The sequence below is a fragment of the Pelophylax lessonae genome (genome assembly GCF_965119305.1).
Source record: "Pelophylax lessonae genome assembly, chromosome: 6".
NCBI lineage: Eukaryota > Metazoa > Chordata > Amphibia > Anura > Ranidae > Pelophylax > Pelophylax lessonae.
Genome location: NC_138773.1, coordinates 268,681,309 through 268,698,858, shown reverse-complemented (window position 1 = coordinate 268,698,858; position 17,550 = coordinate 268,681,309). Strand labels below are relative to the sequence as shown.

Genomic DNA, 17,550 nt, shown 5'->3' with positions numbered 1-17,550 from the left:
TGCATAGCAATTAATAATTTAGTGAGCAAGGAAAAAAGTCTTATTTCTTCAGCACTCTCTCCCATGGTGCCAAGAGGAAGAACTTTGCTGGGCAGTTTAATAAACATCATCTCTCCACTCCTCCTACTACTCAGTGCCTTTTGGGATCGGTAGTGTAACCATTATAGTGTAGCCATTTTATGGCTGTTGCAGTGGCGTATTTAGGTTTTGTGCTGACATAGACCTGACTAAACTTGTGCACCTCCTAATTTAAATATGACCCACCCCTTCCTGTAAAGACCACACCCCTTCATGTTTATGACCCGCCCTGTCATCTGTAAACCACAGACCACAACCACAGTCTATCAGTGCAGCCTCATCAGTTCCCATAAGTTCAGCCTCATCAGTGCCCATCAGTGCAGCCTCATCAGTGCCCATCAGTGCAGTTTATCACTACCCACCACTGCCGCCTTATCAGTGGCCATTAGAGCAGCATATTAGTGCCCATCAGTACAGCCTATTAGCACCCATCAGTGCAGCATATGAGTGCCCATCAGTTCCTGGGGGCAGAGGAGAGTAGGCGGAGCATTTGGCTGCAGTGCCACACTTATTAGCATTAGCGGCCGTCGGGCCAGTTGTATTAAGTGTGGTCAGTGGCCTGCGGTCTGTCCGAATGTCCTGACCGGACGGTATTATCATACTGGTAGGTAGCAGTGTGACCGCTTTATGGGGGTACCAGACTGATTTGCCTCCTGGACCCTGCCCTCTGGCTCAATTCACCACATAAGACTGGCACTATACAAAAAGTGTAGCGTAAGCCGGCGGGGACCCTTTTAGTGTTGGGAGGAGGCTGTTTTTTTTTTCATGCAGGGTGCAGCTTTTTGCTGCCCCCCCTGCAAAGTGCCGCCCTAGGCCTGGGCCTTGTTGGCCTAGGCCAAGATACAGCACTGGGCTGTTGTCTCAAACTACAACTCCCAGGATTCTCAGCGCACTGCATTGATGTCTATGAGCTTGCTTGGCTTTAGCTCTCCCCCTGCTGGCTGGAGGAGGATGGTACAAAATAACATCAGTATCTCAGTCGAGGGAAAGAAGAATAAAAGGCAATGTCTCCTTCTCCATATTTCTGTAGCCCAGCAAATAAACATATTTTCAGGAACCTTTTATTTTTATTTTCTTGAATTATGACAGGGTAAATGTGGAGCATTGCAAATTATTATTACATATTTACCACTTGCAGCCAGCAATATCTTTATTGAAGTTTTCAAGACGTGAACTTCAAAGTAATAAAACAAAATTCCATAAACAGATGTTTTGGTACAGAGGGTATTGCAGGAAGAGTATACAGATGTCTTCTAACTTGCACACCTGATACTGCATGTCTCTCAACAAACCACATCAAAATATGTTATCAAATAACCATCATATACCAAAAGAACAGATATATTTTGGGTTCCCCATCGCCCCTCCAAAAACAGTATGGAGGGGGGGGAAGGGGGAAACCATGTCAACGTGGCCAATATCCTTATTCCCATTCCTCATGGAAGCAATGGAGGTGAGAAGTTTAGTCAATAAATAGGAACAACAGTCAGGGTATTAAATCCCCCCCTTCAATACCTCATTCACTACTAAACATCTCCTGTTGTCTATCTCCCTGGCAGTTTGGAGAAAAAACAGGTAGAGGTAACCAGAAGAAAGAGGGGGAAATGGAAGAGAAAAGAGTAAGGTGAGAAAGAAAGTGAATTACATAAAATTAAACCTGTCTGGTCACTAATGCTTCACAATGGATCAGACAAGTATTTAATCCAGGGTTACCAGATTTTGCCAAATATGGCCCATTTGTCAAGTAAGATTGCCGAGAGGCATTAGTTGACCATGATCCATGACAGCTTTGTTTTCACCAAGTCGAAGGGAATCGAAGATGACCTCCAGGACCTGGCTATTGCAATCCTAGCTTCCGTAAAGATAAATGCTATGAGTTTCCTTGCATGTCCCAGTGACCCGTCAGCTGGGCATCCCAGTAACGCTTGCTGTGGTGATTTCATTAGGTTCACCTGAGTTAGTGAGTAAGTAAAGTTAGATATGAATCCAAAATCTTTTAACGTTTGGACATAACCACCATGTACTGTATGTAGTACTGTACTTTCCATGCCACAACCTTGAGAGCAAGAGGAGGTAGCTCCTGGGATGTACGCAGCCACTCTCCTCGGTACCATCACATCAAAACTTTTTAGTTTGCTTCAATCAATGAGGTATTTATGTTTGATTTTGAAGCACACTGTGTCATTTTAAACCACTCATCTACTTCAAATGTCTCCCCCAAGTCTTGTTCCCATTTATTTATATAAAAAAAAATATCTGACTTGGAAGTCAATATATAGTAAATATTGGAGATGTGACCAGTATGTTTATGGAAGGGCCTACACAAATACTCCACCGAGTTGGAGGTGGTGAGATCAGACATACTGTACGCTGTAGAGTCATCAGAGAATGTACGATCTGAAAATAATGAAAGATCTCTGAATTTGGAATTTGGTGCTTTTCTTGTAGGGTTTGCATCTAAGTTTTAATGTAAAAGGATTTGCTGCTATGCTTTCAAAAGATTGTGTCATTCAGCTGTACAAATATGCAAAAAGAGAGGATGCGGCACTTCCAAATGCAGGAAAATCGTGGATTTTATTGCACATAAAATCACCCGACATAGACCATAGGACAACACACCATTCAGCAAACGCGTTTCACACGATAGTGCTTAATCATTGCTAGCAATGATTAAGCACTATCGTGTGAAACACGTTTGCTGAATGGTGTGTTGTCCTATGGTCTATGTCGGATGATTTTATGTGCAATAAACTCCACGATTTTCCTGCATTTGGAAGTGCCGCATCCTCTCTTTTTGCATATTTGTACTCTCCGGGCCACGGACCTCAGCGAGCACCCTGCATGGGTTTTCTCCAGCCTCTCTGGGATCACAGCTCTGCAGACTGTTTAAGAGCGGTGGGTTTATCCCTTTTCCCTTCCCGCTTTAATCTATCATTCAGCTGTATGCCTATTCATAACCCCCATAATGAGTGCAAAAATAGAATATGCCACCCCTCTGTTAGCTGATATTAAGCTATATGGATTTTCAGTAAGACAAAGGTGGTCAAAAGGTGAACAGGCGGTGCTGTGCTTTGTCAGTAGTACTATTCTGCAAACACAATATTGTTGACAACATCCATCTCTGACTCCTAATTAACGTAACATCTGCTTGATATGAATATTTTGCAGTTCAAATGGTGATAAATTGGTTACAATTTATAAAACGCTGAAACCATTTTACGTGAGGACAGCTTTCACTACCCAACACTTTGGAAAAGTACTTCTTACACGTGGCTTTTGCACTGCAGCATAATAACTTGGAGCCTCAGAGTTGCAATGACACAATATAATTTTTCTTGCTTCATAACAAGTTTACATAATCCCTTTTTTGAAGGTTTGAATGCATTGAACATTGTCAGTTCCAGCAAATCAATTGGACACTGAATTAACCACTTGATTTACCCCCCTTCATGACCAGGTCATGTTTTGCGATATGAAACTGCGTTACTTTAACTGACGGTCATGCGACACTACCGAAATAAAATTTATGTCATTTTTTTGCCCACAAATAGAGCTTTCTTTTGGTGGTATTTGATCCCCTCTGTGGTTTTTATTTTTTGTGTTATTAACAAAAAAACGATAATTTAAAAAAAAAATAATATTTTTTACTTTCTACTATAAGAAATATCCAATAAAAATGTACAAAATCTAATTTATTCATCAATTTAGACCAATATGTATTGTGCTACATATTTTTAGTAAAGAAAATATCAATAAGCGTATGTTGATTGGTTTGGGCAAAAGTTATAGGATCTACAAACTATGGGATATACAGTATTTAAGGAATTTTTATTTATTTTTTTTCTACTAGTAATGGCGGCAATCAGTGACTTATAGTGGGACTGCGATATTGTGGTGGACAGTCGAGGCACTAATTGACAATTTTGACACTTTTTTTGTGGACTGGTGACATTATTACAGTGATCAGTGTTAAAAATATGAACTGTCAATGTACTAATGACACTGGCTGGGAAGGGGTTAACATCAGGGGCGATCAAGGGGTTTACTGTGTGCCTAGCTAGTGATTTACTACTGTGGGGGAGGTGCTTTTACTAGAGGAAGGCATTGATCCATCTTCCTGCTTTCCAGGAACACAGGATCAATGCCTTCCTTACTGACAGAATGGCGATCTACCTTGTTTACAGAGGCAGATCGCTGTTCTGCCTGTGTACAGACTGATCAGCGGGTGCTGGCGGACATCTGGTCCGCAGAGCCTACTGATCAGCTTCTGCTGTGTAGAATCACAGTGGGAGCTAGCTGCCGGCAGTGCACACTCGCGCCAAATACCTGGAAGTGCAGGCTTACATATATATATACGTAATCCTGTGCATCGCGGCCACCCTGTAGCAGTTAAACACATCTTGGGATCAAAGACATCATGCTTTTTTTCTATGTGGTTCAAAAAGCTCTACTGTCCATGTTTGAATATACCCACTTCACACACATAGCTGAAGTTCACTAACTTTGACCCATCCGTCATGTATTGTCACCAAGCATGCAGCATTCAGTTTCTAATTCACAGTGAAGACCGCTTCTTGACTTTTGGCTCACAATTATATTAGCCCGCATCTTTTACTCAATGTTTCTGCTTGGGTTGTCTAGTCCAAAACTTTAAATGTTACAGTTGTCCTTCTTATAGGGTGTGTAGTCACATGTGGAAATCATGAATTTAAGGTGACATTACAGCAGATTCATCTAAACTTTTTCTTTTTTGTACCTTCTTTTACTGGCTTGCTCAGTCTTTATATCACAACAGAATATTTATGCTTGAGAAATGGTATTTTCAACACCCAGGTCATTTATTTAGGTTTATTTCAGCACTTTTGGATTATTATTCCCATGCATCAGTACTGACTATCTGCATTATTTATTTATTGCTTGTATTGCACAATTTATATTTTGTTGCATTTATTACATTCTAGTAAATTATTTTACTAGCCCTCCACCTAAACAGAAGAGGGTGGGTCCTCTTCGGTTTTTCTTAGCAGACCCGATCAGACACCAAGGTAGGTGGGTGTAAACTGACCCACCTGTCCATGGGAATGCATGGACCTTACGGTCTGCCTGAAAAACTGACAGGTGGACCAGTTTGGAACGCCCATGTCAAAGGGACCTAAGGCATAGAATAGTGTAAAGAAGAACACATAATGAAGAAGTACATATGGTACCCGAAGATGGAACAGAGAAGGTAATACCTCAGGTAGGAAAGGGAAGAATATTCATTAGGCTGTCCATGCCTGCCAAACCTTATTGTACCTCTTAGGATAATGAACACTGCATCAAATTGGTCTGCATGGCTGTCGTCTCAGAATGAAGCCTCTTCTAAAGATGATGCACAAGAAAGCCCACAAACAGTTTGCTGAAGACAAGCAGACTAGGGACATGGATTACTGGAACCATGTCCTGTGGTCTGATGAGATCAAGATACATTTATTTGGTTCAGATGGTGTCAAGCGTGTGTGGTGGCAACCAGGTGAAGTGTACAAAGACAAGTGTGTCTTGCCTACAATCAAGCATGGTAGTGGGAGTGTCATGGTCTGGGGCTGCTGCCACTGAGGAGATACAGTTCATTGAAGGAAACCATGAATGCCAACATGTACTGTGACATACTGAAGCAGAGCATGATCCCCTCCCTTTGGAGACTGGGCCGCAGGGCAGTATTCCAACATGTTAACGACCCCAAACACATCTCCAAGACGACCACTGCCTTTCTAAAGAAGCTGAGCAGGGCCACTGATAGGGGGGGACCACCAGCCCTCTTGTAGGGCGCCTGAGCAGACAGGGGGGCCCACACAGAGAGGGGGATTAGTGATGGACAACAATTACAGAAATCTTCCTCCAGCACCTGAATCTGATCTGTCCCCCTCCCTGCTATCAGCTTTTATCTGTTGAGAAAGAGACAGTCGTCCCTCACTAATCCCCCTCCCTTGTGTGGGCCCCCCTCCCAGCACTTATCTCTGCTCAGGAGTTCATTTGTAAATTGTAACTTTGTTTCTCTTCCTCTGTCTCTCTAATCACTGAGCTCCAACTGCCCAGCCTGTATATTTTTCTCATCTCATCTTTTTTATTTAACATAGTTTTTTTTTTTTTAGATTTAGCAGGAATTATGCGAGATATGTTATATTTGTGTCTGCTAATAGTGATTTTGTTGTAATTTTAGCTAAATATATCTTTAATATCTTCTTGGGGGGGCCCTGCCAGGTAGTCTGTACGGGGCCCCGCGATTTCTAACAGCAGCCCTGAAGCTGAGGGTAAAGGTGATGGACTGGCCAAGCATGTCTCCAGTCCCAAACCCTATTGAGCATCTGTAGGGGAATCCTCAAATGGAAGGTGGAGGAGCGCAATATCTCTAACATCCACCAGTTCCGTGACGTGGAGGAGTGGAAGAGGACTCCAGTGGCAACCTGTGAAGCTCTGGTGAACCTAATGCTCAATAGGGTTAAGGCAGTGCTGGAAAATAATTGTGGCTACACAAAATATTTACACTTTGGGCCCAGTTTGGATATTTTCACTTAGGGGTGTACTCACTATTGTTGCCAGCAGTTTAGACATTAATGGCTGTGTTCTAAGTTATTTTGAGGGGACAGCAAATTTACACTGTTATACAAGCTGTACACTCACTACTTTACATTGTAGCAAAGTTTCATTTCTTCAGTGTTGTCACATGAAAAGATATAATAAAATATTTACAAAAATGTCAGGGGTGTACTAACTTTCGAGAGATACTCTATATTGGTCCATGCTGAACCAATTAAACTACTGTATGTATAAAATATCCATACCTGGAAATTTTCTTGAAAACTTAAAAAAATAGAAAAACTTTGGCTATACCATATATATAAACCCAAATTTACAAGAAAAGAACAAGCACTTTCCAATAGCAAAAGAGTTAGTAAATACAAAATTTCATGTACTCCTGTGACACATTGGCCTGTGACCTCAAAGCATTGACACACTGATTTTCTGTTTGCTCAACACATAACAATGGATTGCGGTCTTGTGTTAAAGGGAGGGGGTGTCCATTTGTGTTACCTAGGCCAGCAGACCATACGTCCACTTTCACATTTTGCTGAATATTCATCCCAGCCAACACAGACAGGAGCTAGCCTTCTCTTTGGATATGTGTGGGGGTGGGGGCTTACCATTGTATCAAAGGTTACATCATTTTTTTTTTCACAAACAAGGAATTCTTTAATTTAAATATATCAACATGTTATAATAACAGTTAGCAGCAGAAGTGGAATGGTCAAATATAAAATCGGTACAATTATCAAGGTATAAGCCGGTCCACACAAAACTATACAAAGTCAAACAAGTAAGGCCCCTTTCACATAGGCAAGTTACTTTTCGATCATTGGGAATCCGTGAGCTGATCCCCTGCTGATCGGAGCTGAGCGAGCAGATGACACATCCATGTCCTCTAATTATCTGCATGAAGGACATGGACAGAGCCAGCTCTGCTCTATGGGTGGTTGGGAGTAAATGGACTCTGTTGTCCGTATACACCCAACTACCTCTGAGCCCTCCACCTAAACAGAAGATGACAGAGAATGGAATCCTCTTCCTTTTTTCTTAGCGGACACGATCAGGCCCCCGAGGTAGGAGGGTGTAAATAGATACAAGTCTGTTTATACCCGCCTGTCTATAGGAATGCATGGACCTTCCAGTCTGCCTGAAAAACTGACAGGTGGACCAGTTTGGAACGCCCATGTGAAAGTGGCCTAAGGCATAGACTATTGTAAAAAAGAAGACATAATAAAGAAGTACATATGGTACCCGGAGGAGGACTAGAGAAGGTAATACCTCAGGTAGGAAAGGGAGGGATACTCCCTGGGTTGTCCATGGCTGCCAACCCTTATTGTACTTCTTAGGACAATTCCTGTATGAACCATCTGATCAGGTCAGCCTGAAAAACGTACAGGTGGATCTGTTTGGAATGCAAAGGGGCCTAAGGTAAAAAATAGTTTCAAAAAGTAGACATGAAAAAGCATATATGGTACCCTGAGGAGGACTAGAAAAGGCCTCACTGGGCTGTCCAAGACTACCGAACCTGATCATACTTCTTATATCTCAACTTGTACATAGGCAGAATTGCATTAATTGAGGATTCCCAAGAAGAGAGAGATGGTGGGGAGGGTGAATTCAACCTATATAGAACCTATATAGAATTTCCTTTTTTGCATAATATAACAGATACGAGATCAGCAGCTTAGTATGGCGAGACCTCTGTGCATCACCGTGAATCCCCAACAATGCCAGCTTAAAGGACACAAGAAAGGCCTATTGTGGATGGGTATTAATGAGGTCAAAGATCCCCGTCCAAAATTGCATCAACCTGGGGCAGTCCTAAAACATGTGAAAATATGTACCAGCATCCTTTAGACAGTAATTGTAATCTATGCATTCGTTGTGGGGTTAAGTATACCTTATGCAAAACGTATGCCTCGTACACACGCACGATCGTCCGACTTTTGTCCAGAGTGGTGTTTTGTTGGTTGGAATGTGCCTAGACTGCACACAAATTTTCTCGGCCAACAAAAATCTACTTCTGAAGTGATGTCATGTGCTGGTTTACTTTCCGTGTGTTTTTCCTTCTCTGAGCATGCCCAGTCTTGCTCATCAGATTTTTGTCTGCCGAAATCTGTACTGACTGACTGAAAATCGGCCGTTGTGTTGACGGCCAACAAAAATTTTATAGCCTGCACACCAGATTTTTTTCGGCCGAAAAGTCGGAGTCGGTTGTCGGAAGCATCATACTAACAAGCCGAAAATCGGCCGATCGGACGTTGGCCGAAAATTCCCGCCCAATAATCGATGCGTGTGTACTAGGCATAAGTGTGTATTAATGTATCTCTAGATGAAATCACAAGTTTAGAGTAGCCCTCAAGACAGTCGGTTCTGTTTCAAGCACAGGAGGGTGTGGGAACTGAAACTGAGCAGCACGTGTTAATTGCAGGTAGCTGAAGTGCATCCACCTGGGTAATCTATACATAGAGTATAGGTCCTAAAATAACAGTAACATACCAGTAGGTATAATATTTTGCAACATTTTCATTCTGACTCACACTTGAGAATTGGGCAAAGATCTAAAGTGAGGTAGGGAGGGGTTACCCCACGAAGAGTAATGGGATGACCATTAGGTTTAGTAAATCTCTTGCTAGCAGATCCCCATATTTGGAGAGTTGTTCTAGTGGGACTTGAAAGGTTGCCATAGGTCCTAGATTCCTTGTACATTAGATTACTAAATTCCATAAATGAACTCAGAATGGCCGCCTCTAAACAAAGAGCTGCATTTGCTCTGGACTGTTGGAACCACCATCTAACTGTAGCTAAGACAACTGACCAATAATACATTTGATAAATAAATGGTAATAATAACAGCAAAAAAATCAAAATAGCAATCATAAAAATTATACAATAAAGTGTTCATGTGCAAAAAAATATTATATATTCATAACATCAATAAAGTGCTAAAGTGTTTCAAAAAATCTCATAAATTGCTAATTCAAGTGCTGAAAGTGCTCCAAAATGTCCACAGAGTGCTTAAAGATAAAAAAAATGCTGGAGTGCTTCAAAACAAATCATGCGGTGCGGGGTGCTTTGCACCCCTTCTGTGTCCCCACTCACCAGAAGTAATGGACCCTCAGCTATTTCAGTCTGGGGGGGTCAGTAAGGCTTATAGCTGGTAAGATGGATGCCAATACACCTGCTGAATACCGCCACACCACTGCTGTACACCGATTTGCAAAGGATCTTTGGGACTCAGATGTTCTAATCCAACTTTGATGTTAACCAAGTCCCTTGATGTGCTTCACTCCACAACTGACCAACTTGTTGGGTTGCTAGAGATCCCAGGAGATGTCAAAGATTGGTGATAGACAAGCAAGCCAAGCAAGGCTTTGATGATCGGCTTGCTTGTCTATCACCAATCTTTCAGATCTCCTGGGATCTTAACCCAACAAGCTGGTCAGTTGTGTGAGTGGGGACACAGGAGGGGAGTGAAGTATCCCACACCGCATGCTTTGTTTTGAAGCACTCCAGCACTTTATCTTTAAGCACTTTAGCACATTCTGTGGACATTTTGGAGCACTTTCAGCACTTGAATTAGCACTTTATTGGTGTTTTAAATATATAATATTTTTTTGCACATGAATACTTTATTGTATAATTTTTATGATTGCTATTTGTATTTTTTGTAAGGGCAAGCGCTGTTATTATTACCATTTACAGTATATTTCTGAGTTTTTTACTTGGTGAACAGCAGCTGCACATTTTATTATTATATATTTTGCTGTATATGCCTAGCATGGGTTTATATTTGAATTTTTTGAAAATCTGATAATTAGGTAACGCCAAGCCCTTGCGTTGTACCGGTAGATGTAGGGTAGATTTCGCCAAATGAGGGAGGGCACCATTCAAAATAATGGAACTCACACACTCAGCAATGTATTTAAAGAAGGATCCAGGTATCCAGCAGGACAATTAAAGGTTACATAATTAATTCAAATGACATAGAACTGTCACCTCCTCAAATCTGTAATTGACAGCTCTCAATTCCAAGGACTTGCAAGAAGGAGCTGACTGCTGTCCTGTAAACCATCTGTGTCGGCAACATCCTTGTGTCAGTTATTTCTCTACAGCAAAAAAAACTGCCAACGGTGCTTCTTTCTCATAAACCCGCAGACAATAGCTCGATGACACACACGGTTACAGGGATGAAACAAATCTCATGTTTGCTATGCTGCAAGAAGCCAAGGCATTTTTATCTCAGTAACCTGATTTTCCCTTAAAGGTACTTTAATCTCATATATTTTCATTTTTCCACTGCACTTACTTACTTTAAAATGCTAGAATAAATGTAATAGCTGTATAATTATGTTTCTTCCATTTTTGTTGTGAACTCATTAGGAGAGCCTAAAAGCCCATCTCCAGGAAAGAAAAGATTCTCCCTTGAGTGGGTCTGTTCCTGCACTGTCTGGGTTATATGGTCATTCAGGTTGATGGAGCCACATAAAGCAGATTTACTTCCCTGATCCTCCTTTTTCCCTTGGGCCGGCACCCTCCTCCTCTGTCCCTCAGCATCCTCATGCCCAGTGCTGGGCAATTGACTCTGTATTAGATTTCTTGATGCCAGAGGACCCGCGATTGCCAGGGCATAGGGGAGAAGAGGCTGCAGGGACCGGTCTTACAGCTTGAAGGCTAGGAGGATCAGATAAGTAAAACTGCTTTTTGCAGCCCCTTAGACCTAAGTGAGCATTTAACCTGTGCAGAGCGGCTCCACTGCAAGGGATTCATTTCTTTACCTGGAGTTCAACTTCAAAGAGGAACTCAACTTCGGAAGCTGTTCAAACAAAGGACAAGCAGCAGGCAAAGGAGTAGTTATTCACTAGTAGTTACTGACTTATTATCCCTTGTTCTGCACTGTGTCTGTGTAAAGGTGGCCATCTAGGTAGAGGCAGGGTTTTGCTTCCTCGTATCAATGCCTCCAGCATGGAAAACATTGAGCAGCACAGTAGTAACATCACCAAATTTCACTCCAAACCTTCTGAGAATGGCAGTCAGAGGCACCCTGAGATCTCACACTGCAGATATACAGGTATGAGGATGTAGGCACCGTAGTGCCTAGGCACTCTCACATACCAGGACATGCTTTCTTATTTTTCAGGAAGAATTCAAGACATTTTTCAGAATACCGCTTAGGGTCCATGCACACTAGGCAGCAGAAAAAATGTGCAAACTGTTGGCAGAAAAGAAATTCTCCTATAAAGCATATTGTACACGTTTAGGTGCATTTATGTATGTTTGCGTTTATAAGAGTTTTCCCCCAAAACACAAAAGGAAATGCTTTAAGTTTAGGCGTGTTTAGGCAAATTAAGCATGGTTTCTGCACAAAAGCTCCTCCCAAAAACGCACTTGTAACATTTTATTTTTTTAACCTGTAAACGCTCCTCTACAAATATGCCTGTAAATGCCCGAAGTACATTGACACATAAGGGTTGATATACAAAACCGGAGAGAGCAAATTCAGGTGCAGCTCTGCATGGAAACCAATCAGCTTCTAGTTTTTTTTTGTCAAAGATCAATTGAACAAGCTTAAGTTGGATGCTGAAAAAGTAAACTAACACCATACACCCTCCTCACCCCCCTGGTTCCTACTGTACTTACCTCCTGGCATGCTAAGCTCAGTGTCCACCCAGATAGTACAGTGGTCTGGGGATTTTAAATGCCCACTCCTCTCCTTCTTATCTTTTCAGTGATTCTTGGATGGATCAGAGTGATTATGATTGGTCAGCGCCAGCATAGAGCATCGCTCTGATCTGCCTCATAAGCACTGCACAGAGAAGAGGGAGTAGAGCAGGTAACATTTAATGGCCCCATTCTTGGCAACCCCTCTGCCCCTCACTGGGACAAGGCTCCTTCTTCCTCTGCCTCTCACCAGGGCAAAGACAGCGGGAATATGGGACCCAAAGCACTTAACTATGGAAACTTGTGGGTCCAAACTGGGTCTCCATCCTCAGAAGCTAGGAGCTTCATCCTGGTGATTTGACAACTGGTTTCAGAAAACAATGTAAGCGTATTTTCCTTCCATGTCACTTTTAACATCACATGTGGGTACTACCAATTACACCACAGCATTATAGTACCTAGGCAAAGTGCTAAACAGCCACAACTAGAGAACTAGAGAAAGGAGACATGAACGATCAAGGCAGCCACCCACACAGCCTCTGGGCCCAGTATGGTATAACTTTATGGCTGGTTCCCACTTGTTTTTAAAACAGTTGCTGAGTAAAGTAAATTCATGCAATGAGCAACGATAATATGCATAATACAGTAACCCAAAACAACCAATCAGGTTTTATTTTTCTGTAGTCAGTTAAAAAATAGCTTTAAATGTGCCTTATAAATAACTAAAGGTCAGGGCCACCAGGTGACTTCAAAGGGGGTCCCTCCCCCTTGTGATGTTGTCAGCCAGGGATCGATGGCTTCACAAGGGGGCAGGGTCTTTCAATGATTTCACTGGGTGGCTCTGCTCCTTAGTTGTTTTAAAACTGTCAGGCGGCGGAGCTGGCAGACGACGAGAGCCTTTGGCGTAAGCGGACCTTTTTTTTTCACGTTGCAGTGGGAGTCTTCATTGACGACTGGGGGCCATTTCTTTTTATTTTAATTTTTTTAAAAAGGACTACTGAAAATTGCCTTATATCTTTTTTTACACTACACATTTTTTTTGGTGAATGAGTAAGGGTTCTATATACCGCATATTCATTCACATAGGGGTTGGAGGGATCTGGGGCCACCCATGTTAAAGGAGGTTTCCATACTACAATAAGCCCCCTGTCTGCAGACCCCCATAACCACCAGCCAGGGTTGTGGGGAAAAGGCCTTTGTCGCCATCAACATAGGGGGGGGGGTGAGTCCCCCATTTTGAAGACATGTGGCCTGGTATGGTTTTTGGGGGGGGGGGAATTGGTGCATTCACTCATCCCCTCTCTTTCCTGACTTGCCAGGCTGCATGCTCAGATTTGTTTTCAATTTTTTTAATTGCTGGCAATTTTTTTTTTTTACTTTCAGCTGTCAGCTGATGACTCATTGATTAATAAAAACATGGTGGCTGCCTGCTCCTCAACAACCATGTTGTTTAGTGGTTGTTAAGGATGCGGGTGGCCACCACCTCCTTAACAGCGCCTATATTTTAATGTTAATAAATGCGCTACCACCAGGCGTTACATTACCACATGTGTTCACTACTAAAATACCACACGATTTCATAAAAAAATCATACGGTATTTTAGTAGCGTCTTTTAGTGAATGCCAAAAAACTTTTTGAAAATACTGTGCGAAATCTTACTGCATACTTGGAGCTCCTGAAAAAGACAATTGTCCGGAATGGGAAACAATCAAGGTATACTTCTACCCTGCAGAAAGAAGAACATTTGGCAACTGTGTACTAGAACTTTATAAAGATCACAAGAGAGTTTATAACTTGTTGAGAACTTTTTAAGATCAACCTGCACTCAGCATTGGTGGTGCCATTTCCTATAGTATAACTATTGCTCAAAATAGTCTCTTCACAGCAATCGTCATGTCAGGCTGCTTTTGGTGCTCAGCACTTCATCTTCTTCCTACAATCCTTACAATTAATCCAATAAACCTCCTATCTGTCTTCCTGAGGTGTGAAAACCTTCATTATACAGTACCTTGGGGGCAGGGCCTACTTGTAAAGTTTTTTTGCAACCTCATATGGCTGGTGTGTGTTCTTGGTCATGAGTCTGACCTAATCTATTAGGATAAAACATAAGAAGGCAAAGAACAGTCTTGAGGCCTGAATTTGCATGGCACAGAGAGGTAATATAAACTGAATACAAATCTGCATCAGACACAAATTTTAAAATGAAAGAATCAAACATTAAATATCGAAGACATACAATATATCACAATACAGCGGGTAACAGCAAGTCATCACACCAAAATTACCTTTTTGGACATCCCATACCAAAACCATGGACATTCGTTTGAAGTTGATCCCCCACCCTTTGCAACTTAAGATCTTTTGTGGGTTCAGGTAAGACGAGGTTGGAAAATTAAAGAATCAAGGAAATACATTGTGTGGCCAACTAATTATGGACACATGACCATCAAACCTATATGAGCTTGTTGAACAGCCTAAACCCAAACCACGGTAAATATTGGAGTTGGGCCTGCACCTATTTGCAGCTTGAGAGCTTTTGTGAGGTTAGGTACAAGGATGTTGGATGAGAATATCTGGCTTACAATTTTTGTTCCAATTAAACCCAAAGGTGTTGAGTATTGTTGAGGTCAGGGCTCTGTGCAGGCCACTCAAGTTCGTCCACTCCAAACTTCTCTTTATGGAACTTTGCAAAGGACCATAGTCATTCTGCAACAGAAAAGGGCCTTCCCCAAACAGTTGACACATGACTGGAAACACACATTTGTCTAAAAATGTCTTTGTACTATATAATATAGCATTAACAGTACATTTTACAGGAAAATACCTGAGCTCAGTAAATTAGAGAGGTTCACATATGTTTGGTCATGTATTGTGTTAACATTGCCTCTCGACTCCCTAGGCCGTTTCACAAGGATCACCTGATCTTCGAGATTATCATACACAGTGATCTTCGCACAATCTATGTGGAATCTACTGCAACCAGATGTTTAAATCCACATTGCCTAAAAGCCACTGCATCGTGGCCTCCTGGGGCGATGATCTACTTAGGGGCACTCGGAAGAGGAAAACCGAGATGAAATCCATAGACCTGAAATCTGAACAAGGCTATGTTAGGCTACTGTGCCTTTAATTTCCCACCCCCTTGTTAGAGCTCCATCGAGTTCCTGCCAGTATAACACTGATTAGTGATACTGTCATTCACGAACAGCTTCTTTCAAATAATATGCATGCTAAGCTTCTCTCCAGGAGCCAGTAACAACGTACCAGTGTATTTTTGCCTACCTTAGCCTGCAGATACTGAGGGTAGTAGTAGGTGGTGTACTGGGGGTACATCTGCTGTTTCCACACTTTGCCCATGAAGATGCAAATGTCACAGAGGTGCAGTGCAATCCCAAATTCCAAGTTCTGTCTCCTCTGTGGATGTCCTAGTGCAGCAGCAGCCTGGTGTCTCCTAGTCTGCCAGCTGCACCAACCTCATCCAAGGAGAAAAGGCTTGTCCGCCCCCCTCTTCTCAGGCAGCCAGTGTGAGTAGTAGGGCTCTCTCGCAGGAGTTTCTCCAGAGGGCAGGTAATGCTGTTTGATTTCATGCAGCCAGCAAAGCCCAGGAAACAATCAATAAAGTCTGCAGCTTTCTGTTCAGTGACAGCCAGCAGGGAGAGAGAGACTGGCAAACAGGGAACATAATGGGGGCAGGGAAAAGAGGAGGGATTGTATAGAATTGTAAACCCACTGAGGGATGAGGTGTGCATGCAGCACTTTAAATATGGGTAACCCCCCTGGAAGGGGTAAGACTAAAACTGTGCTTGGAGGTTAAAAAGCAAAAAATACCCAAGTACAAAATATGTGTATATGTGCGGTGTTAAAATTAAATCAGACGTGCTATATATTGTATATAAAAAGCAGCTAATGTGTATGCCATGGTAAAGATTTACTAAAACTGGAGCACACGAAATTGGGTGCAGCTGTGCATAGTAACCAATCAATTTCCAGGTTTTTTTGACAAAGCCTAATTGAACAAGCTGAAGTTAGAATATGATATGTTAATATGCACAGCTGCACCAGATTCTGTGTGAACCACTTTTAATAAATCTCCCCCAAAATTTTTCAAGGGTCACCCTACCCAGAAATGATATTTTGCCATGGGTTGAGTGAGTCCCTAGCTTCTTTCAGGTATTAGGTACCATAATTTCAAACTCCGTCCACCTAGAAGTTTTAGGTGTTTGTACATTTTAACTGCTCCTACTGCAGGACTGCAGGATAAAAAAAAAAAAAAATAGGAAAAGTGGGAGCCCCAAAAGGGTAAGAGATATTAGAAACTGCCAAGTGATTCAAATTCTAGCATCCACCAAAAACTGAAAAATCAGTTGTGAATCTTAAAGTGTTTGTAAAGGCTGAAGGTTTTTAACCTTCATACATTCTATGCATGAAGGTAAAAAATCTTCTGTGGGCACCAGCCTCCTGCCCCCCCCCCATACTAACCGGAGCCCCCTCTCGATCCAGCAATGTGCAGGAAAGCTTCGGCTCTCTGGGAACTCTCCTTCCTCATTGACTGAGACAGAATTGACTGTCACTCACAGCCAGTGAGCCAATGAGCAGAGAGAGAGGGGGCGGGCATAGACACGGCTCTGTGTGTGACCAGTCAGAGCCTTCTAGGGAGATCTTTAATACAATTTATGTATCTGTTTTTTAGTATAGAGTTCTTTTATTGGAGGCATCTACTCCTGCAGAAGTGAATGTATTTGTGAAACGCATCGAGTTACAAGATGCATTCCTCTCCCATATATAAAATCACCTTGGTTATGTAAAGAATGTACTTGAAAATATACCAGCTTGATGTACATTATATATTGTAATGTGTAACCCATTGGCTTGGTATACCAAACATTTTTTATGTGTACTTTATACATTTATGTGCCAAATCCTTGTGCGATAAATTGATATTTTATGACTTCTGTATTATGCCTCATTTAAAGTCCCATTGACGAACATTGGTTGTGTGTATGTTAGAGGTTTTTAATATAGTCAATGGAAAATATAGCTATGTAACTTATAGAAATAGGTCAGGTGTGTGTGCACTTTTTAACATGATTTGCAAAGCTGGAACCTGGCTGATTGCTATGGTCAGATTGAACTTGAACTGGGAAAAAGTATCTCAATCACCAGTGGCACTGTAATGAAGTTAGTGCCCCCCCCCCCTGAACAATTTAGCTCCCTGCTCCTTGGGTGTCACTTATGGTAAGACATAT

The 17,550-nt window shown here is 42.0% G+C and overlaps 1 protein-coding gene across 4 annotated transcripts in view; it reads right to left on the bottom strand.

Moving 5' to 3' along the window:
* The window catches only part of RBMS1 (RNA binding motif single stranded interacting protein 1), a 532,988-nt gene extending 517,058 nt beyond the window's left edge, over positions 1-15,930 (bottom strand). For 2 of the 4 annotated variants that reach the window (XM_082261033.1, XM_082261035.1), the window contains exon 1: positions 15,587-15,930. In XM_082261033.1, coding sequence (XP_082117159.1) covers positions 15,587-15,661 — 75 coding nt within the window. In that variant the 5' untranslated portion in view covers positions 15,662-15,930. The remainder of the gene's footprint in view (positions 1-15,586) is intronic. The other 2 variants (XM_082261032.1, XM_082261034.1) reach the window with 1 other exon arrangement.
* Between the last annotated feature and the right edge of the window lie 1,620 nt (positions 15,931-17,550).